At 34.8% G+C, this 24041-nt stretch overlaps 2 protein-coding genes across 7 annotated transcripts in view; one reads left to right on the top strand and one right to left on the bottom strand.

Annotated features, from left to right (window-relative positions):
* Window positions 1-11878, bottom strand: part of LOC100372828 (B-cell receptor CD22-like) — a 47937-nt gene extending 36059 nt beyond the window's left edge. For both annotated transcript variants that reach the window (XM_085499325.1, XM_085499326.1), the window contains exon 1: window positions 11702-11878. The gene's annotated coding sequence lies outside the window, so the exon portion shown is untranslated. The remainder of the gene's footprint in view (window positions 1-11701) is intronic.
* A 557-nt stretch (window positions 11879-12435) lies between these two features.
* Window positions 12436-24041, top strand: part of LOC100372979 (opioid-binding protein/cell adhesion molecule-like) — a 46341-nt gene continuing 34735 nt past the window's right edge. For all 5 annotated transcript variants that reach the window (XM_085499324.1, XM_085499323.1, XM_085499321.1 and 2 more), the window contains exon 1: window positions 12436-12701. In XM_085499324.1, coding sequence (XP_085355450.1) covers window positions 12647-12701 — 55 coding nt within the window. In that variant the 5' untranslated portion in view covers window positions 12436-12646. The remainder of the gene's footprint in view (window positions 12702-24041) is intronic.

The following is a 24041-nucleotide window of genomic DNA, read 5'->3' as shown; positions in this document are numbered from 1 at the left end:
AAAAAAAATATTTGCCCTGTGACTGAGCTCACTAATATTCATAATTGTAAATAAGTTCTGTTAATCAATGAAGGAAAGATATGTAAATGATATGCAAATTATTATGCAAATTAGCCCCGGCGCTATGCATTTTTTCTGGGGAGAACCCTGGGAACATTTCTATTCAGCATTTGTCTTGAATAGAGCATGGTACTCTGAATAGCCAATGGGGAAACTAATGAGGCAACTTGCACTTTCAGTGGACAGGGACACTGATCTATAAAAAAACACAGTCCGATGATAGAGGGACTGTGCTAAAACCTACATAATAGATGTGACTGACCAAGAGGCCATCATAGGGCATGAAAATAATGTCAACATTGGATCTATCAAGTTTCAGAAACCAGATACACAGAATTCTAAAAGGTCAAAAGTTTCATTTTGATGGTCCAATTTGTGATATTTAACACAAAGATGAAGCTCAATAAATAAAAGTGACTGAATTTCCTTCTTCACAACGACATGTTTACTCCTAACCTTGTCTGTCATTGTAATCAGCAGTCCCCAGTGCTACATTTGCAACTGAAGCCTTCTGAGAATACTGATCGGATGAGAAGTTTGAAATGTTGCAGACGAAGCAAACCAGAAAATAATGCTCTAATAAAGCATTATGAGCAACATCCTTCCCTATCAAGGTGACACATCCTCTAAGAGCACAGTATCTGCTTCTCTAGTAATGCATCCACTTATGCAAACAACATCAGTGTCTACATCCAAAATCTAGTTTTATTTTTAATGCATCCGATGGGCTTACAAACACTTGTCATGAGGGAGACAAAATGTTATTTATTTTTCTATACATTTTTTCTTGGTTATAACTGCATTTCAATGTTCTTTCTTGCATACAAAGACAGATTTTCACATTGCCAATTGCAGTTGGGAGTCAGATGACACTAAGTATGAACATCTTTACTTCAGCACAAATATCACTTACATTTTTGACACTGCTTTTCTAATTTTGATCACCACTTATCCAAGCATGTGTCAATGAACCATACACAATATTTAACTGAGATCGAGGTGTTACAAAATTTCAAGAGTACATGCTTTCCCCAAGAAAAATTAGCTGCCAGTTGTTGACCGACAAGACACGTACAAAGCACTAATTATTGTTATCAACCACAATTCATCTTGCTTCTTGCGTCATGAGAAATGATTCCGTAAGAAGCCAGACGAGATTGCAAACTGATTTCAGAAGAGAAAATTGAAATTACCAAGCATAGTCCTTACTGTAGGCATATCTGTAACAGAAACATTGGGATAGCAACATTTGCAAATGTTACTAAATGTAATTGGAAATGTAATTTGTTTTTTTTCCAAGAACCTACTAATGTGGTAAAGCCATAAACCTGTCTAAGTCATGAAACTGACAGATAATGTACTTACTTGGGGATCATTTTCTGACTGAACTGTGCAACATATTTGTTCCCAAAAAACCCATTAGTGAAATTATTTCTCTAAATATCTATAAGGGATTTGACATACTTCATTGAACAGGAAATAATTTACAGAAGTCAAACAAAGTGTTTATGGGGCATAGTATTTACTGTCAATTTTATTAAATTTAAACAATCAATTTATGCTAATTTGTTTGGAAAAGATTCAACGTATGTATTGATTCTGAAAAGGTGGAAAAACCATGCTGGTTTGCATGAGAACTGAACGAGGTCAAAATGGACGATCCCATGTAATATGTACAGTGAAATTCTTACAACATTGGTGGAATTTACAAATTTTGCAGACATCCATAATAGTTTTATGACCACCATACATCCAGTATAGTGCCAATTTTATTGTTTACATAGTTCTAAACAATATATTGACTTGAAAACCTTCTGTAATTGCTTTCTTCCTATGATACATTACTAATTGACAGCAATATATTTCCATCAATAAGTTGTATTTGAAATAGTCTAAATATATCCCAATAGACTAGATACCATCTATAATTGCAAGAATTCGAAAAATTATGAATAATAGACTAGTAAATTGGTCTGGAGTATTGTGGACGGGCATTACCCATGGGACAGTCTGCTCATACAAGTTTTGAGTTGGATTTTATCAAATTCCAAATATACACATAGCTGATAAAAGTCTAAAAATATTGCCTCAATTTTGTATTTAACCATGGTCTGTAAATCTACAATTACATAAATATGTTGACTGCAAACAAAGTAGTACATATTAAGATACAGTCAACAGTTTAGCATCACTTCATTCATAAGGAATTTGACCCCTTGGGGTCACATAGTGTACTGATATGGAGGGGAAAAACAAAACTTGACACCAATCATTTTCTTTGCCAAATACGATCTTCAAGAAGCATTGTTAACTTACATAGAGATATTGATTATTTTGTCACCCTACTGAGAATAGGCAATTAAAAGTTAAATTAAGTGCACCTGTACAGCTAATCAGAATAAGGCACTCTGTACACCAGGGGTTAGCCAATCAGAATAAGGCACTCTGTACACCAGGGGTTAGCCAATCAGAATAAGGCACTCTGTACACCAGGGGTTAGCCAATCAGAATAAGGCACTCTGTACACCAGGGGTTAGCCAATCAGAATAAGGCACTCTGTACACCAGGGGTTAGCCAATCAGAATAAGGCACTCTGTACACCAGGGGTTAGCCAATCAGAATAAGGCACTCTGTACACCAGGGGTTAGCCAATCAGAATAAGGCACTCTGTACACCAGGGGTTAGCCAATCAGAATAAGGCACTCTGTACACCAGGGGTTAGCCAATCAGAATAAGGCACTCTGTACACCAGGGGTTAGCCAATCAGAATAAGGCACTCTGTACACCAGGGGTTAGCCAATCAGAATAAGGCACTCTGTACACCAGGGGTTAGCCAATCAGAATAAGGCACTCTGTACACCAGGGGTTAGCCAATCAGAATAAGGCACTCTACACCAGGGGTTAGCCAATCAGAATAAGGCACTCTGTACACCAGGGGTTAGCCAATCAGAATAAGGCACTCTGTACACCAGGGGTTAGCCAATCAGAATAAGGCACTCTGTACACCAGGGGTAAGCCAATCAGAATAAGGCACTCTGTACACCAGGGGTTAGCCAATTCGAATAAGGCACTCTGTACACCTAGGATTGGCAAATTTGAATAATACTTGTCTCCATATGGGATTAAATATACTTGTGAGGCATTATAAAACGATTTTGTATTTACTAATGTTCACTAGAAACAGTTAAATAAACACACAAGACAACATTCAGAATGTAGCAAAATGGGAGTGGCATATTTCTAATGACACTGCAAAAGATAACAAAAATAACAAACTTCTAATCACAAATTCCAGGAAATAAAAGACAACAGAGAAACAAGCAAGAAGGTCAGATTGTATGGGAGATCAAATCTATTTCTCAAGTCAATAAGGTAGTCTGAATTTAATTTCAATCAGAAACACATACAGGGGGTGAAATTAACATACAAGGCTACTCAATATTACAAGCATGTCTGAAACTATTGAAGTAAAGGGACAGACGTGATCACCAACCACCATGTACACACAATTTATATGACAGATACCTGCCTATAATGACAATATTTTTAACTGACAACTAATTGTAATATTTGTGTTTATTAATTGCTACAACTTGACATTTTAATCTCGCAGGAGACCTTGGCCTAGCCTTGACCAGATTTCAATGCCAACATAAATTACTAAATATATTGTATTGACCTCATTTATGTTGTGTTCAAAGCATACTAATATGAAGTTATTTCTTATTATATCCAGACCGTAATTAATCTTTTATGTCATTCCCACAGGATGGCAAGTGTTAATAACAATCTAAATATTGAGTTACTTTCCAGTTGGCTAATTGTTGTGTCTATTCATCAAAGAGGTTTCAGACATGACCTCTAAAGGTCACACATCCTGGTATTTCACACCAGTTGTCTGAGAAAGAAAAAATTTTGTTTACGCTCAACGATCTATTTTTTGTTATTGCATGCAAGATTGCGCTGTAAGGAGAATGGACGGCTCCTTGAATGACGAATAATTGTTGAACATCAGAATTTTTTTGCTTTTCTAGCTATAAGAATCCTTTAATTTGACCGGGTGATGAATTTAGTCAAGTCTTGCTGATTTTAAAGACATGCCATGCCCACTGGTCAAAAATTTCAAAAGATTGTGTCACTAAATTTGAGCCTAGATTTTTGGAGGTACCACCTGCTTTGAAATAGTGTTCTACCCACCACCACCACCACCACCACCACCATACCCCACCCCAAAAACCAAAACAATATATAGTGCCAACATATAGTGCATTATATCAATAAAACCATATTTTATGTTTTGGATTACGTGACAGAACTGTGCTGTGCTGTCTTCCAATCATGAAGGCAATATGGCATTTTAATACGCTATCTAGCATCTACCACGCCTGGTTAAACACAAGCACCTGTGGACCTAAACAGAGGTTCTCTTAAAGCTGTATCATTGTATGAATCGCTGCCTGTTTGGTAGAGGAGAGGAAATATCGATTGACTCAATTTAGTGTACAATGCAATTAGGATTTAAACTTGGGTCTATACACATTTTAGAGATTGATTTACATAGGATTTAATAGAAAGCAATCACAACTGTATCAACTGCAAACATTTCTATTTTGAGATTACATACATCAAGGTGATACAAAATGAGTAAGGTTGAGCAATGCCCCCTGGGAAATGTGTACTTTAAATCCTGTCACCGTTGACAGCATTCATAAACAGGTGTTCATCAAGCCATGTCAATTCAACACCAGTGTGACACAGGACATGAGGCAGCCAAAACTCAAACCAGTCATGTTGCACAATAGCAACCTGGGGCACCCATTCAGGCAGGGTATTAGAAGTAGAATAAACTTCCCTGCCTACTCATTTAATGAGAACAAAAATCTGCGTTAACAGACAATAATGCATACTGTAAAACATGTTGAAAAAGCGGCATGCAATTTTAGCGAATTTTGGTAAAATGACATAATAGCGAAATGTTGATTTAGCGAATCTCTTGTCATTGTTGATTTCTTTGTTTGGCGGCTATTTTGAATTAATAATAAAATCATTAGCGACATCTTGAATTAGCAAATCAGTCCTCACTAAATTCGCCAAAAAGACATGCTCACGAAAAAGACACGTTTTACAGTATATTGTGCATATATTTATCATTATTGTAATCATATTAACTTTTAATCTCAACAAAAATACCCAATGATAACCAAATACACATCTTGCACAATGAAGCTTTAACCTTATCCAAGTGATTAATGACAGGGCTGTTAATAGGTCTTCAGTACATGCGGGGGGGGGGGGGGGGGGGGGCCATCCTGGCAGATGCATGGGGACAACGCAACTAAAGCATTGATTTTTAAAAGTATATTTCAATTCATGTTTAATAAAAGGCCCATACTATTTCTAAGATTAGGTATCAAACATTTCATTTGGGATTCACTAACACAAATCAGACAAATCATCGTGGGCTTTTCAATTTTTGAGGTTCATTGACAAGTACGACATCAACAACTTGTTTTATAATATTTGTGTAACGTAACGAACATAATATCTAGTCAAGTCATTTTTATATTGTCCCGAGGGCCTGTTGTTTATCTTGATGTTTTGCTCTGGGAATTAAAGAACTGGCTGGTACCTGTACTAAATATTTGACAGCAGAATTAATGACCCTATATGAACAGTCCTAAATATAAATACACCCAGAGGGTAAGAGAAGACATACTCTACACAAATTTATGAATCGAAAACTGCAACTTTCTGCATACCTGGGCAGCGAATACACAATGACGAAATAGGCAAACGTATACAATGGAACGTGAAGACACAAACAGACCTTTGACAAGCACAAATCAGGATTCCATACACGAGTGAACACTAAAAAGCCTTTACTAGGGAATTATTTCTGGGGTTGTTTTTTCCGTTAAAGTTACATTTGGGATTAATGTACGTTAGTCTCCGAGGAAAATATGTGCTGATATACTGCCTAATTAAAACCGTTAAATTGTCATCACAAGTTATTAGGAATAACTTAAGAATTTTGAATATATTTATTAAACTCTGAATATATTTATTATATTGAAATAACAGAGGGTAGGGAAATAAATTATTTCCCCAATCACTTTGCTACAGGTATTAAATCAAAACTAAATATTAGCAGTGCTGTATATATTGACATGGGTAGGAAAATTGGAGTGCCATGTGGGGTAGAGGCTGAGATAGCTTGCAATTGCAATGCACATTTCAATTAGAGAATTGCAAATATTACAAAATGAACACATCCGAGGGAGGTTCACCTGTTGTAAACCTTTGTGTATTATATGAAATCAATTGGACTTGCGGTTTTAACAAGAATTAGAAAATTGTAGATATTATATGAACAAAGCTAAGAGAGGTCTGCTATGGTAAGTCCATACCAAGTATTGACTTGTTTTCAAGAAGACAAAAACGTAAAAGCGAAGATAGAAAGACTGTACAAGAGCAGCAGAATAGAAAACAAATTGAGATTCAATTGCATGGCTCTTAGAAAAAAGATATTCAAGTGTGATCATATATTGAATATTCGAGTAGTTTGGTGCCATCTGAATGCAACGCTATTTCCTACATACCAAACAGGATCTTGGCTACACAAATGTCATTGTCACTGAATTAAACGAGGAGCCAGACAAAATGTTAGGCAAGTCAAAACAAGATGGGATAGATTACAATAGGCAAGGAAAAATGGTTAGTGATTCAGAGAAGAAGTATGGAAAGGGTAGACTATTAATGACCCCGTTGAAAATGATATCCAAGGAAAAAAAAATGTGAAAAGAGTTTTCAGAAATAATTAATATAACATGATCAGGGTAGGGTGCCAAACAGCTTTCTTGGCCAGTAAAGCTAGGAGCCTGGGAAAAATTATATTATTGGACTCCACCCTTTTTATTTGATCCCTGATGCGACTATGTTGTCATTTTTTGTTGAGAAGATAGCCTAACAGGGCTTAGAATTCAGACAACAGGGAGGAGATTATTTAGATGTCCAACTCAACAACCTTCAAATATTTCAATCTCTAAGGCATTTTTTAAGAAACTTTGTCCTTGCCCTCAGGATACTGAAGTTAAACCCCTGCCAATAAATGTTTGCAAAGAATCTACATTTGATTGCTACATCAATTTACAGTTGTTAGAAAAGTAGTTATAAGATGTCCAAATAAATTTGAGCAATGATAATTATACACATTCCTCAACTCTGAACACCATAAACAGGGTTTATGCTAGTGTCTTAGGAAGAAGAGTCCACTTACTGGTAGAAAATTTTAAGAAATTGAAATTTGACCCTGGATAACTTTATCAGAGATTTGACCCCAGCTTGCCTGAAAAACTGGGGCTCTCTTCAATTATTTGAGTCCGGGAACAAAATACGAGTTTACCAAATTCCTGATAATGTTGAGGCAACATTTCAATGTATTTCTATATTTATTTTGTATGCCTTGATCAAAATTTCTATAAAAAAAAATATGATGAAATAATTATGTGGGTTGTAAAATGTGTATGGTGCCACGAGTTTACTTCAATACTGCAGCCAGCCTACCAAAATGATTACCCAAGCAGGGACCCAAAAACAAAGTGATCCATCCTTGGTAATGCCACTCACTACTAGTAGAACTGAAGGAAGGATTAAACTTACTTGGCATCTGAGATCAAGTAATTGAAAAATACCAGTCCCTCCAGTTAGAAGACCTCCCACATTAACATCAACCCAATTATCGAGTTGAGAAAGTAATTTAAAGAGAAGGTGCTTTTCATACCTATTACATTTTATTGCATGTAGCAGCTCTGCTCAACAGGCAAATATTTTACGCTGATGACTAAATCATAGTGCACATTTTTTTCTGACTCAGACTGGGTGGGTGGGGCCACTCATTGCTCAGAAGAAAACTCCTGGGAATGCATTCAATGAATTCACAGAAACAAAACAAAATATCCAAAAAACATGCTCTGAACAATAAAATACCTTCGATAATCTGACAGTCCTTGATTTCATGATTGCTGTGTGAATCTGTTAATTAAATAATCTAATAACCGCACCGGTACATCACAAAAATCAATTTTGAATGTTTTTGATTTGATAAGAACTTTCCTTTTTATCATTTTATCAGTTTATCAACATTTTATATTTCAAGGGACCAGTAAATTCAACAGAGACAGACAAGTCCAGATGATAAAAACTCGAACTGAATGATAAATGAGGACAGTTATCTTCCAATAACATCCTCTGACAGCCACAAACAAGATGTACTAGGCCAATATACTGTAAAATCTGTATTAGAAACCGCAGCTTCTATTAAAATGGTACAATGCAACCAAGGGAATGCGGCTTCTATTAGAGCATCTACACATATGAGAAATGATGATTTTTTAGTTCTCAATTATTCAAAAAGAATGGGTGCGACTTTATTAGGGATGCGGCTTCTAATACAGATTATACTGCAGTTATGACCTTGGAATGCCAAAATATCTAACAGAGGCAGAAACTTTTTTCACAATATCTAAAATATCCTAGACATGTACTATAAATCATTCTATTTTCATTGCTGTTAATTTTCACGATCTGAAAGGATTTGTAATGAAATGTTATTCACTGTCTTAATGTCGTCAAATTAAATGTCCAGTTCTCTTAAATTTGCAATCATTTTGAATGGAACACGAGATAAATTAGAATTGTAAGGATGAACAGGGACATTGACAATACTTTTACATATTACATTTGCAAATTATAGCTTTTGTCATGTTTTTCAATACTTGATTTTGTATTTCTGTAATTTAATTGTAACTAGAAACACAAATTTAGAAGGAAGGGAAGAGAAGAGAATTATGCAAGCTCCACAAATAGCATACCTTCAAGGCTGATTAGCTATCTTAATCATAACATTTTTACCAAAGTAGCCTCTACAAAACTCAGTGGGGTGAAAAACATTGCACTTGAGTTCTCTCAACCAGCAATAATGTGATGAAATGATATAATTATGCGAAAAATGTATTGATGCAACAAAATAAATGAAGCAGTGTTAATACTAAACAGGTACATGGTATCGATAACCTACCAGTCTGCAAATCCCAATGGAACTGCATACCACATTGAAAATGAAAACTGGCAAAAGCACGGTCTGGTCTGAACAATGCGATGAGAAACTTGATGGTGCAACAAAACAAATGGAGTGGTGATGATGCTCAACAGGTAAATGGTGTCAAAATCAATTATACATACCACAATATCGAACTGTATACCATATTGCAAATGCAAATTGGGAAATTACGAAGGGTCTGACGCTGGAATCACGAGAAACTTAGAGCAAAGAAGCAAATGGAGCGATAATAACACTTAACAGGTACATGGTATTGCTGACCTTTTGTAGTTGCATCCTAATGAAAGCCCATACACAATATTGAATACAAACCTGTGGGAACGCATGGTACTAAGTCGAATATTGAATAGCCAACCTTCACTTAAATCTGCCTTACCAAATGAAAGAACAGTAGGCTGGTATAGTAGTAGATAGCTGTAGGCAATGCAGATTACATGCAGGGAGCATAGAAACACTATAGTAAAGACTGAACAATGACAGAGCAACTAGTGACCTTGTAACTGCCTTTACATCATCAATCACCACACACACATGTAACTACCAATCAAGAAACAAAGCATTTTCTGAATTAATAAATGTGATAGTCTGCCTCTCCCAGGGGACTTCAAAATTATACTTGACCTTTCTAAGCATACACAAAGTCTGCTAAAGGGAGTTCTTTACTTTATGGGACTTTTTTTTTAGAATGCAAGAAATGTATGGAAATAATTCAGATTTCTAGAGATGTTTTAAACTATGATTGCCAAGCAACATACAGATCATGCAGGCTTGCCGTTGCAGAGTTTAAATACCAGACATGATTTTGAAATATTGGAAATTGTGGGCATTCCACTTTTTCCCAAATAAATTATGCAAATAATTAGCATGGCCATCATTCTATTTTTCAAATTTGAAAGGGAATCAAAATTTTAATTATTTTGACTTTTAAAAATAGTTTATATTTTGTCAGTTTACCCATAATGCAATGCAACTACATTTTCCATTGGTTGAATAGAAAGGTTAGAAATAGTTCATTTATCTCAGTAAAATTAATGGGGCATATGGCACTTCATGATAATACCAATTTCCATGCTATAGGTCAAAGAAATTTGTAAGGTTGTTTTTAAGTGTTATTTGTTGATAAAAATAAAACTCGCTGGGTCATTTTTCCCTTCTAACAAAATATTTTTTATTATCAACTGTGATTGTAAACTTAAAATATTTTGTTCATGCTTTATAAACAGCAATTTAAACTGAGCTAGCAAGCAAACTAGACAGCTAATTTCAGCTTTTGTATTATTTCCTCACTGTTGAAGTAATTACATGAACCAGACATGTACAATTTTTTTTTTACTTGCTGCTGAGATAGTTATCCCTGATCGGTCGATAATTTGTGTCTAACGATTCCTTTTTTTTCTCCCCCAGTCAAGAAAGTTCACCAATGCACCAAGCTGTTGTACTCTAACCTAACAGAAATTCCCCCTGGGGCAAAATGTCTTAGTTATTAAATTTCTAGAATGACTGTTCACGAGGACAACTATCCAACTCAGTTCAGTTCTAGGTTTCTAATTTTATCTGAATGATGATATGAAAAGGCAATAAATTAGCTTAATTTACAAGGATGTGCATGCAAAGTGAAGCAGTTCCACACCCAAGGAGAACATTTTGTAATCTGGTCAGCCGAGAATGTTTTACATCTCAGGTCAAATTCACATCAAGTACCTGCCAATTACAGGGGTTTATGTTGGAGTTAATTTCACACAAGGCTTTGAGAAACCACAGTATGTTTGTTAATTTAATAGTTGGTGTTAGAACAGCAACCCTCACTTCAGTATGAAAGTATTTATACAACGTGCAGTTCAATAATGAGAAAAGGTGTGAAAAGAGAAATAACTGTACACTGTAAAAAACAGAACCGATTATGCAAACGTTGGCTTAAGAAAACATGGGACTGTTCGTAGTCATGTTGATCATTGTTAGAAAGCTGTAAGATCGCTTTCTGTCGCAATTTCACGTTCAACTTGGAAGACGTGGCCCAAGCAGGGCAGGGCGTTGTTGGAGTTGAACTTCAACAATCAGATACGTTTTCGTTGGCCTTTATTAAACACTACTTCAAACTAGAAAGTCGATTCATTAGAGTTGAGTTTAAAATTCAAAGACGAAAAAAAAGCAGTGAAAACACTGAATAATAAGGCACACAGTAAATCAACAAAACAATCGCGTTTTTCACTAAGTTGCAACATGCGTCAGTGACAAGAGCGAAGCTTGTTTTAAATGAAACGCGCACATTTCGTCGTTCACTTTCTTCATTTTTGTTGATTGCAGAGTTCAACTAGAAAACGCATTAACTTGACCTCTTTTCTAAACGCAGAAAAGCAAATAAGACAACTTCATCCGTCCTCGAAAACAAGAGACGCGTTTTTTTATCTCGCTAAATAAATGGACTTCACGTGTGCCTGCCTTTTCTTTTTGTCATGCAGATTATAAATAAACTGTACCAATACTTTCCCATGAACTGGATAAAAGAAACTTGTTTTGCCTTACCTAGTATTGATCAAGCGTGTCCCGTTAATATTTCCGTAATGTCAAGCTGTGTCCTCGACGTGCTAGCTACTGTCAGAATTCTCAGCTCAAATGCTCATTCCAATTTGGTGGAAATTACGACGTAAAAGTGCTCGAATGATAGAAGGCACCCTGGGCTCAGTAAAACAGGAAGTGGCGGGAAAATGGCACAGTCACAAACAAGTTTGTAATATGGCAGCCTTTGCCATAGCACGTGACATGTAATTAGTGTAATATTTTGCGCGAAACTTGGACTATAATTCCGTTGTAAGATGATAAGGACATTTAGACAACTTTCATTATTGATTAACAAATTTCTAGTACCTTTAATCACAAAATTTCGCTCTAAACAATTACCTATTGGCCAATTTTATTACAAGTTATTCTATTTTTATTGGTAATATGCGAATGAATTATTTTAATTAACTGAAAAATGCATTTCTGCCCTTTTGTATCAATAATAATTGACTTTCATATTAATTTTTAACTTGATATTAAGTTTATCGCCGTAAACATGGGTCCAAAGTCCTGATCCTAAATTTTAAATTATAAAATCGCCACTTATCTAGGGATACCTATTTTTGAACCTTGGTTTACCATGTTCCTATAACCAGAAATTTACCCAAATTCCATCGCAAGAATTTCTCTGCCTTTCAAGGGCCAAATTTCCCAAGGCATTATGGGAGCCATGAAACCGTATTTGTTATTTGAGGTAACTGCAATAGGAAGTCACTCAACGTTCTGAGCGCCCGATACTCTAGAGTTATTCCGAGAAAGAGCTGCTCAAAGTTCGCCGTCCGACAAGAGGCATTCTTACTGTGCACCCAGACAGCAGTGTTATTGAAATACGAAGCTCGTGGTTTTACTACTTTTCACGTGTGAAAATTATTTGCTCAAAATAAGAGACGTTCTACGTGCGATAGCATTATGAGTTCTAAATTTGCACTTGGGTTTATTGTCGCCGTGTCGGTTGTTTTTCAAGGTAAGGCTTGCCAGTAAGAATATTATTTACGACCTCGTGATACTTAGCACACATGTATAGTTATCGTCACATACTATTTGTCAACTCCTACTTCGTTTTTCGACCCCAAAATAATACATGACGAGTTGTGTGAAATGACCCATTGTGTCGAGTCTCCCCAGACAATGACACGCTCGCTCAATGGTGTCGTCATATTTGTCCAAGTAGCACTTTCACTTAAAATAATATACATTTTTTACACTCTCGTAACATTCATAATTACGTTCTTTTGCAAATGGCTAATGATCTGGGACTCTTGAATTCAAATATGTGCGTGGACATTACAATGTTAGCAACAGGATAAAATAGTAGAAATACAACTTATTATTATTTGTGCATGTCTCATGTTTTGCCGCAGTAATTATGCCACAGAAGATGTCACTGGAGTTCAATAATTTGATAATGTAAAATTACAAATATTTCGTTCAGTAACTCTTTCTAGTACGATTGTATTTCGATATCAAATGCTTTCTTTTATATTGCCATCAATCAGAAACGAGTTTAATCTATTCTGTGAAATGCTCTCAAAACGAATGAAGATTTATTGTTTGAAAGCAAACGTTCCTCCCCATTAATATGTACCATCAGAGTAAAATTGAAGAAAAATACACAACAGTTTTACTCCATATTTTGACTGCGAGCAAGTAGTTCCTTTCCTCAAGGGGAAGCAACTAAGCAGCTGGGATAAAAACCACATGCTTTCCTCTGTTATGGTTATAATGATATGCACATGTCAAGTGATAGTGTAATGCAGTCCACACCCAACATACAGTCATGATGTGAATAACAATTATTTTCAGCTTGCTCGCTTGAACAACTGAAAGAGCTGAATTGCAATTTCTGAATCTGAAATTTTAAATCACACTGTTATGCTGATGCCTTACTAACATTAGCTAGAAATAAATGTGCAGACATCCCGCTTCCTTCCTTCCGTTGTGGGTGGGCAGGCCTAGTAGTAGCAGTTTATTCAGGTATGACACCCACTACCATGAAGTACTATACAGAGATTTCAGTGTTCAAGAAGTTTCTGATGTAAAAAGAAATCCTTGGTGGCTTTAGGTCACTAATTCTTTGTTTTGATACTGGTCTTTTGAATTGTGAAGCGAACACTATGATCAAATTACAGTGAAAAGATCACCACTATAGGATAATTCCTACCAGGGTTCTCTAGGAACTAGGTTTGATATCACTAAACTTCAGCAAGAATTTACAATTAAATTCCTCCCTGGTTGAAGAATTTGCATCTCAGCATGAAAGCGACCATGCTTCAAATTGGCTATTTTTTCTAATTACATGCAGTCACCTCTTGCCGTAAAGATGTGGTACATTAGAATACTAGCTGGAGATAATTGTAAAAAGGTTTAACTTTGACTTAGTTACATATCAAATCGTGTTATAATGTTTGTGTTTATACTGGTATATTTTTAATTTAATCAAGATATAATTAGGTTGCATATTGCAACCCTGTAGTTAATGCTTATATGCAGGTGCTAATTAAATAATCTTTGACAAATTTATTAATGTGGCGAATACCAGTGAAATGCTTCAAAAATTTAATGTTTTACCCCATTTCTCAAATAATTGATGATTGCTCATGAAATTAAAACTGTACAGATAACTCGTATTGGATATGCGCAACTAAACGAGTCAATCTGTTAAGTAATGTCATCAATTTGTTTGTGTGTATTAGCCATATGTCCAACATTATATTGAATATGTACAGTACATACCAAATCATAATGGTAATGTATTTTACAAACGGTGAAACCCCTAACCCTACTTATTGAAAGTAATATTTAACAACTGGAGCAAAAGACGCGACTACCCCCCCCCCCCCAGTGTTATTCATAAATTTTTTACTAATGGGCCATTGGTCAGGTCGTATTAAAATTTCTTTTGTATCCTGTATCACTTCCAGTTTAATCACCATAGTTTAATTCAAATGCTTCAATTTAAGTGGACTGTGACCATGAGACTCCAACTGTCATTGAATTTTAAATCAGACATTATTTCTCTAAATAGTGGCTTATGGTCTTTTCATGTTTTCAATAGACAACATTTTTTTGTTGTGATATTAATAGTTGATGCATTTACTTGGGTTAAATTCAAAGTTCTTGTATCATGTACATGACTCGGTACTCATTACTGTTGAATGGAATCTTGATCTTTGTCTGCTACAGATGCATCCCTAATTTGTCAAAGCCCCAAACATACCGACTAACAAAAGATATGGCCACGTGTCCATTCATTGTTGTCAGCTCTTTGTGCCATTTAGCTTCTCAGCAATAAATTAATATCTGGCCCCTTTGCTATAAATATCATACAATGGCTACCACTATTATTCAGTTTTCCAGCATGTACCTAGTCCAATGCCAGTCCTGTTAATTAAATTCAGTTTTGTGACTGTCCATAGACAAGTAATCAAGTGTATCCATAGACACAGGTTGTCCATAGACACATGCATTCATCGACCCAGGTCCGTGGCTGCAATGTTCTTTTCATTATTGTATTGGCAAAGTATTTGCATAAGTTGGGTAAATGTGGTCTCTTTGTTGATAATAGTAATGGCTGAAAGGTCGGTAATTAAAATTGATTGGATTGAGAAGATCTGTTTATCTCTCAAATTATCAGCTCCCTGCTAGTCCCTTTGTTTTCCTAGACTTAATTGACAAATGTGATGGTAATTTGTTTCAAAAAAAGCACAGCAGTGAACCAGAGCTTTGTGACAGTATGTGGCAATACTGAGATTGGCACAATTCAAAAGTCTTATAAATTAGTACACTGCATGTAACAAAAGTTATCTTTTTAAAGTTGTTTCAAGTCATGTTCCTATTATTAATGTGGGACTACATGACTATGTACATTATTGTGAGGAATTGATGTTAAAGGTTGTGAATAAGATTTCATTTCTGTCCATTCTTTTCCACTGACTGAAAATCAATACTGGCATGTAGTATGCAAGAGTGCTGACTGACCTATGTTGCAAATGGCAATAGTTTCTATCCCACTAACCATTTTATTCACGAAGTAAAACTTAATGGAATGTATGCTATTTCACTCGATTATCAACAAGTTATGAAGGGTTGAAAATACCATAGTGCAAATTTGTCTGCCGAGTAGCTTCTTTATCACATAAATACATTTTGCTGTATTGTATATTATCCGAATGAAATGCAATTTCACAAATTTCAATATTTGGGCATCAATATTTGTATTACCGGTACATCATGCATGCCTTTTCTTTTAATAACAATCTTGCAACAAGAGTTAACAAAAAAGTAGTTTGTTTTGCCTGCTCAGCAAGTCCATTAGAAGCCATGCAATATTTTTTGTAGGTGGCCCACTTCCTGTTGCTATAATTTAAATGTAGCAGAGACGAGTTCTATCTTGTTCTCTTCTATACATATGCTCAATTTGCATACTGCTGTTCCTTGAAAACTACAATCTAATCCTTGTCGATGCATTCCTACAGGTAATGTTTTCGACAGGTGATATTGTATCTGTTTTTTTTAAATAATTGATGTGAAAATACATTAAGCCCAGACAACAATTTCCAGCAAATGAACATAGTTATTTCGAAACCATGTATTCATTTAGAATGGTCTTTGTCTGTGAAAATAAACACTTCATAGGTTTTCATTTTAGTGTGAGATGGAAATTTGCATATAACCTTGGCCTTTAGAATTTGAAGTGGTTTGTTTCCTTGGTCTATGTACTCTGAATTGATTCAAGTTTCATGAACTTGTATGTTCATTCATATGCTCATTTTTACATAGCACCTATATTAGAGTTGTTTTTAAGGAAGCTAGGTATGCCTTTTTGTTCTAAATGATCTCAAATGCAATTGTGATTTGTGTACATCCACACTCATTCCCGTCCAATCGTTGTGATTAACCAAAACCCTAGTTTTCAGTACAATGCTAATATGCAAATTATTATCCTATTAGGAGCTCAGTATTGTCCATCAAATCAAGATTGATTTTCAGGGATAAATAATTTATTATAATAATGTAGTGATTCTGATGTCTAATCAAAGCTTCTTGGAATTGCTTTTTTTATACCATGTAGATGCATTTTTTATAAAAACCTCTACAGAGAAGATAATTGTTTCTGGTAGTACAGGTTGTCATGGGTATGTATTTTGGTAAACGTTTAGAATGGCAATATATGAAAGCTTAAGCTATTGACAATTCATATATTAAAATGAACCTCTGAAACATTTAATATCTATATTATATCTCGCTTGTTGAGACAAATGATTTATGTAAACATTATTGTTTTTCTGCCAATCCCTGTATTCAGGCATACCATGGGAATACTATGTGTATAGGGCTTAATTTATGAATGTAGTGACAGCTTGTGATCTACATTCAGTTGTCAATATATCTATGGATGTAATTGGGGTGAAATAACCTACACAGAAGGTAACAGATTATATATATATATATATATATATAGTGTTTGCCCTCCTGCTCATTCCAGATCAGCAGCTGTGATATACATGGATGACTAAATGTTGGCACCATCCTTAACAAAGCTACGCGCGCAAAATGCATTGTATGTTAACAAGCTTGGTTATTTTCGTCTTTTTCTGAGTCATTCACCTCTTGTTATTGTCAACTTGTTCTTTGATGACCTTGTAATGGATGCCAAAGGATGATTCACAATACATTTTTAGAAAGCAAATTTTTATCAAGATGTGCGAGATTTCATGAAGTGCTGAAATCTAACTTTGGTTATCAAAATATTGCAGAAAATCTTTCTTCTTGCAGCCCTAACCTTTCAACCTCTTTAACCTTTTTTGTCATTCTGATATAACACATGATTGTTTCTCACGAAAGTGATGTCTGTTTATCTGCGATTCCGCTCATTATTGTAGGAAATGGTGCTTATATCGATTACAAACTCTGACATCACATTCTTCCTTAGATGTTTTCAGGCAACAATTCACCAAATCAGTTGGGTGGTAAATAACCCCTTTCGTAATCAAACTGAAAACACAATTGCCATTACAAATGCAGAGTTGTTTTTCTCAAAACGCTTTTATCATAGCTATCTACGCATTATTTTAAATAGTATGCTGGTGATATAGGCTAAAAATAATTGTATATGGAATTGTTCTGTAAATAACTGGTTTTAAAAAAAAATATTACGACAAAAGTTTCTAAATTTTGCTGATAGTAGCTCTAGTATAATAGAACATTGTTCAATTTGAGCAATTTTTTTCAAATTATGAATAGGCTTATGTAGGAGGGGATACCGAGAAAGCATAGTGATCACACAATTTCCAAGCTACTGTAAAGTTATTTACTTGAGCTGGAATAAATTTTTAGCAGAGGACTTATTTAGTTTTTCGAAGTATAGAATAAAAAATGTATTTGATATTATTTTCACAGACTAATCCCTATAGCAAAGATAAATTCTGAGCGAAAATGTATGCTTTTACAATAATTGAAATTAACAGAATTTAAAGAGATTTTCTACAAAAATAAACTCCTATTAAAATAATGCAATCACAAAGACTGCAGATCAATAAATCACTTTATTCGTTTAAAACTGGTGACCCATACAAACATACTTGCAGTAAATTGGCATAGTAATTATTCAATTGGAAACACCACAAGCTTACATAAATTAGGTGCTTCAATGGTCAAAATAAGTAAATATGGAACATTACTTAAATATTGCAAATTAAAAATTCATTGTTCATGTACAATATTGAAAGCAAGTTTTGTGTATGCAATCTTAACAAAAGTATAGGTGTACAAAGCCAGTCAGTATACATTTTTTTTGGCATATTATAGATTTGTATCCAGGCAGTCCGTGATCATCGATCGATTGTTTATGATGAAGTTCTTAACTACCCTGGTAGTTATTGGGTCTTGTAACCAGGCATTTTGGTTAATTTGTCTGTGCTATTGATATGTTAATTTTATTGATCAAATGGTCAAGTTTTAAAAATATGTATATTAGATAAAAATAAAAAAATTAGATATCCTGTGTCATTTAGAAGTGAATTGGAATTATGCGAAGTCTGATTGGCACTTGTTGAACTTTCTGTGGTTGTTGTACGCTTTGATAATATAAAATGGAATACACTTTGTAATATTCCGAATACAACATTTCATACAGAGATCAGATTCAAAATGTTTGAAATTATACAGGACTGGAAAAGATATTTCAAAATGGCTACTTTTTCACCATTTATGGCAGATGGAGTTTGTTTCAAATAACTCTTACAAAATTGATTAATTCTTCAATAAAACATTCAATTTGATGAACTAGTATACAAAACTAAAGTAGCAGCTTTGTGTCACATTCTGTATTTAGTAAGATCCTGCACGGTAGTGTGAGCGACAGAGTACTGGCAAGCTTGCTATTCTCCAAACGGAGCAAAGTCATATTGACGTGCACCATTGTATCAAGTAAATCTATGGGCTCTGAGCTGCTGTAGCACGCAGCTCGAGAAGCTGGTGAAAATAGCGCTAGGGGTAATATTACTGTGTGCCTCCCCACGGGAGAATACTGTAAAAGGGTTAAATTTTCACTGCGCTAAATTAAAACCTAGTGCTTTATGCTAAATTTTACATATTCACTATCTAAATGATAAAACCGTGAATTTGAAACCCACTGAATATGCCTGAAATGGTAAATCAGCGAAATTTAAACCTCGTGAAAATTGGTTATTTTACAGAAGCTGGTTTTGGCATAGTGAATATCACTACGAACAATTTCAACAAGATTTCTTAAGATGAATAAGCAGTAAAATATCCTATCCATGCCTCCTTTCTTAGTAATGCACAAAAACAAAAATATTCAGGAGCTCCTTCAGATTTCTAACTTTAGTTTATCACTCATTTCCTTTCCAGCTTAAACCAGTATAAAATAGCAGACATCTACTTGCTAACTAGATGATTCTACTTTCATTGGCATGTGGGTGTAGTGTGATATCAGATACTTTGCAAGATGCTTTGACAGTATTTGTTGATATTATCTAGGCCAGATTTATCATTGTTTGACATTCATCTGCTACCCCAGAAATTTAACCCATTGCAAGGGTCATCCATTATTTTTATATGCTGGAATAAAAATAACTTATTTTGAGAGCTAAGTTTGTTCCTAAGGCCGACAAATATAGTGGCCCAGACACCAACACAATTTGAAAAGACAAAATTTACTATAAATCATTATGGAACAGATGTTTCAGAACTGTTGAAAGGATGGCATATAGAAATATACAGTAGCTAAGAACTATTTGGGGAGGGAGATTGCATTAGGCCTTCAACAATATTTAAAAAAAAATGCAGTTTCAGTGAAGGAAGATTTCGTCATCCCCAAGTGAAATAATGGTGCATCCTTAACAATATAATGAATGATTTGTGTTTGGTCAAAAGTTCACATTATTAGATTACTTCTGTTGGCTGTATATCATGTCGCGCGTTTGTTTTGGTAGTGTACCTACAAGGTTACTCTTCCCTTTCAGGGCTCAAAGTTCAGACTAAGATCATTGCCCGGAATCTGTTTTCAAAGTGTGACCTGAGAATGGTCAGTTTATCTGTGAATGTATTCTCTGATGAAAGGTGTTAATATATTTAATCTTAGACAGTGTAATTTTATTAATATCATAGTGGGGTTTTCAGCTGGAGTGAAGAATATTAAATTCTTCTAGATAACTTTGTATCATTCAGCAAGTTCATAATAAATAAAAGGACATACCATACTTTATCAATGAAGCCCTTCAGCGCGTGGGACTTCATAATACATCTCACTTTCTGTTTTAAATGATGTTGCACTGTCAAGTGATTTACCACGAAGTGTCAAAATGTATCCAAAACGATAAAAATAAATTGCTATATTCTCAGATACTAAAAAACGCTTTTATTTTAGTTTTATGATACTTGTTAGGCAAAAAAAAAAATATCTCGTTGAATATTTCATTTAAATCTTTAAAACTGAGTATTGTCAAATTAAGTAAATTACTTGTACAGTATATTCTTAAAAGTTCACTCACCAATACATTAATGACCTGAAATAAACCACAGCACTTTGGCATCATAATATAGTCATTTTAAAGGATTATTGAATTGATATCATTGCGTAGTATTATAAATAAATTTATAGAATTTTATTGTACATTTCAGCAAATTGAAGGTTAGGGTAATTATTCAAACCTTCCAAAGTATTTCTGTAGTGTCATTCCATGAAACTCTCCTCAGAACAGAAATTGAATGGGTTGCATTAGCTGTTTTAACTAAATATGAAAGCAAGGGAGTCGTCTCTTGCACAGGTGTCAGAAGGCCATAACGTGTCATTGTTTACAAACTAGCATCAACCCTGACACTTTGGCATCATAATATAGTCATTTTAAAGGATTATTGAATTGATATCATTGCGTAGTATTATAAATAAATTTATAGAATTTTATTGTACATTTCAGCAAATTGAAGGTTAGGGTAATTATTCAAACCTTCCAAAGCATTTCTGTAGTGTCATTCCATGAAACTCTCCTCAGAACAGAAATTGAATGGGTTGCATTAGCTGTTTTAACTGAATATGAAAGCAAGGGAGTCGTCTCTTGCACATGTGTCAGAAGGCCCATGGAACTATAAACCCCAGGAAGAACAACGAAACTAAGAGGATTAAAAAAACCTTTGTCTTAGTTTATCTTACAGTGCTTTCGCTTTTGTTTCCACGACATTAGTCATACTCCATGTTAGTTGCCGCCGATACGCCCGTTTCAACCGCTTTGCTGGAAACGGAAAACTTGAAAAAAAAATTTCATATCTGCGCAGTAAAATATTTCGTTCACTACGCATGCGCAAACAAGTCGGTCTGCAGGGTGACCTTCAGTGTACCGGAAATCATGCAACGGGTCGGAGTTTTAGCGAGTTTTCATAATTTTTAATGTCGTTTTTAGATTACTTCTTGTTTTTTTCAACCCTCGAAAAAATAAGGTTGCGAAAGTTTGCGAAACATGGGGTTTGGTGAGCTGTTTGTTGTTGAGATATCCCAACTAATTCCGTGTTTCCCTTCGATCGCCAGAAGTGGCAATGTGTTTTTTTTTCCCGTTGAATGTCAATCATTTATCAGTGTTTTTGTCTTGGCGCCATTGTTTTTTTATGCTATAACCGGAACAACTCGGTCACGTGATCTCCCGGAGTCGTCCGATTGACTCCGAAAATGACCGATAGTCGGAGATAAACGTTCATTTGCGTAAATCGGCTTATTTTTTAATGCGACAAAATAAACAGTCAAAATAAACATTCGACATCGCGGCAACTATCATAGTTCAAAGAAAACGAAGTGGTTGTTCTTCCTGGGGTTTATAGTTCCATGGAAGGCCATAACGTGTCATTGTTTACAAACGAGCATCAACCCATGAGCCTTTGTGTTTTAGCATGTGGTGTTATCGTCGCTTGGGACTTGCTTCTTGCGCATGTGCAGGTGACATCCCCTCTGCTTTAAATTATTTATGTAAGTGCATACAGTAATAGAGCAAATACTGTAGCAGTAATAGATAAATTTGTTCAAATGTGTCCATACTGAACTTTGTTATATAAATACTGGAAACTCCTGTAAATGTACAATATTTCAGGTGTCAATTGCTAATCTCAAAGAGCTTTGAGTACACAATAAATATTGGAATAAGATTTAATCGTAGATTACAGATCGCTTGACTATGGATGAATTTGTGTTTCAGGCAGCAGCTAGGAATGTTTGATTTGTGCCTTGATCTGTCCTGTAGTTTTATTGATGAACTAGGTCAATTGTTTTAGTTAGCAGTTTCATGTTTAATAGTAACACAAGTAAAAATTGAACAATTTTCAAATCCACATTTATGTATTTCAGTTTAGGCCAACATTAATGATGGTGTCATACAAAATGTAATAAAATAAGAAAGTTACTCCTTTAGTTGAAAGTTGTATTGAAAATTGTGTTTGATACTTAATGTACCAAAAAACTAATAGACCCAGTGCTTGATTTTCTACAGATTAGCTTAATTTTTAAGTAGACTTAGTATTACTGAATTCCATCATTATGATAGCTGATGGTCATTTTCAACATGCCACTAGAATTGGAGATGGTAGAAAAATTGTGAACAACCCCTCCCCCTCTAGTAAAACGCAAGGAATCTTTGGTAACAGTGAGCCCACCCCTCTTACTGATAAAAGCCCACACTTTGAAGAAAAAACATTTTGTTAACTGTTAATGAGGATTTCTTGTGATTTAGTGACCAAAATTTTGCTGACTAGCAAGTAATGCTGACCACATATCAAACCTCAAAATTATCTCTCTAAATCAAAAGCAATCTACATCAATCTGCTTCAGTAACTGACTTTTTGATCAATTGCATTCTCATTGGACTCTCCCATTATGACCTTTTCACTCGTATGCCTATATATGGCTTGCATATTTATAGATGAGGTCAGAGGTTATCGTTGTAACATTGTGTATTGATTGGTTATCTTAATCAGCATGCACTACTTTCCTCTTGTTGTTGAACACATTTGGCATGTGCTTCTACTTTAACCCTGACTGCTGGTTATGATTTAAAGTCTCATCTTACCTAGCATTATCATCATCATCCTGTTGGTCATCAAAAAAGAACAAAATGGAAAGTATGTAGGAGGAAAGGGATTTTTGCATACTGTAAAATACTTTATTTTACCTGGAATTGATTTTTGCTGAAAATACTATTGGGTGTTTTATATGGGCGTTTCTTCAGCGAAAAGCAATTCCATGTAAAAATGAAGTATTTTACTGTAAATCGTCTGTAAAAAGATGTTCATTCAAAATGGCAAAATAAGGGGAAAATGTGCAAAATGAAAAACAAAATTCTTGTAAAATTAATGATTTACACTATCAGACTCACTAATATATGTATTAAATGGCTTATTTGCTGATTTGCTGCATGAAAAAAATTGCAAATAAAACCATATCTGTTCAGATTGTATTCAATGAATAGTCCTTGTACAGCATCTTAAAAGGGTGTCAATCAAACTTTCAATTCTTCACACCCTGTGAATACATTGTGAAATGTTTTAATTTCAGTGAAAAATTTTGTGCTTTCATAACTACTTTCATATTTATTCTTTACTGTTCTAAACACATTGTGTGAAAACTAATCTACCTCGGCCAACAAACGACGACATCCTTGCATGAGGGATGTTGGCCTCGGGGCTATCAAAGTGCATGCTGGGATATATAGTTCTATTCTTAGATGGCCATTACTCAGTAATCGAGGCCATGACACATTATCCATGATGTCATTTTAATAATTATAAATAATTTAAAACTTGA

This window comes from Saccoglossus kowalevskii, chromosome 5 (assembly GCF_978046115.1).
Source record: "Saccoglossus kowalevskii chromosome 5, keSacKowa6.1, whole genome shotgun sequence".
Classification (NCBI taxonomy): domain Eukaryota; kingdom Metazoa; phylum Hemichordata; class Enteropneusta; family Harrimaniidae; genus Saccoglossus; species Saccoglossus kowalevskii.
Note: the sequence above shows the minus strand (reverse complement) of the source record. Positions and strands in the feature narration are given on the sequence as shown.